General features: G+C 61.2%; 1 protein-coding gene across 1 annotated transcript in view; it reads right to left on the reverse strand.

Annotated features, from left to right (window-relative positions):
- Positions 1 to 24: 24 nt before the first annotated feature.
- Positions 25 to 227, reverse strand: part of PARP3 (poly (ADP-ribose) polymerase family, member 3) — a 3,517-nt gene continuing 3,314 nt past the window's right edge. The window contains exon 10 of the mRNA XM_009875995.1: positions 25 to 194. Coding sequence (XP_009874297.1) covers positions 25 to 194 — 170 coding nt within the window. The remainder of the gene's footprint in view (positions 195 to 227) is intronic.

Raw genomic sequence — 227 nt, forward strand, 5'->3', positions numbered from 1 at the left:
GGGCCGGGCGGTGACCAGGCACCCTCAGAAGCGGAGCTGAACAAGGTAGCGGATCCGGCACTGGCTCTCCTTGTAGATGAGGTACTCACTCTGCAGGAAAGAGGAGTCCTTGTAGGCGGCCATGGGGATGGGCTTGCCTTGAGACACCAGCACCTTCTTGCCATCCAGCAGCACCTCCTCATCCTGTGCAGGGTCTGGATGAGAAGAGAGCCCCCCCCCCCAACATG

This window comes from Apaloderma vittatum, unplaced genomic scaffold, assembly GCF_000703405.1.
Source record: "Apaloderma vittatum isolate BGI_N311 unplaced genomic scaffold, ASM70340v1 scaffold16759, whole genome shotgun sequence".
Taxonomy (NCBI): Eukaryota; Metazoa; Chordata; class Aves; order Trogoniformes; family Trogonidae; genus Apaloderma; species Apaloderma vittatum.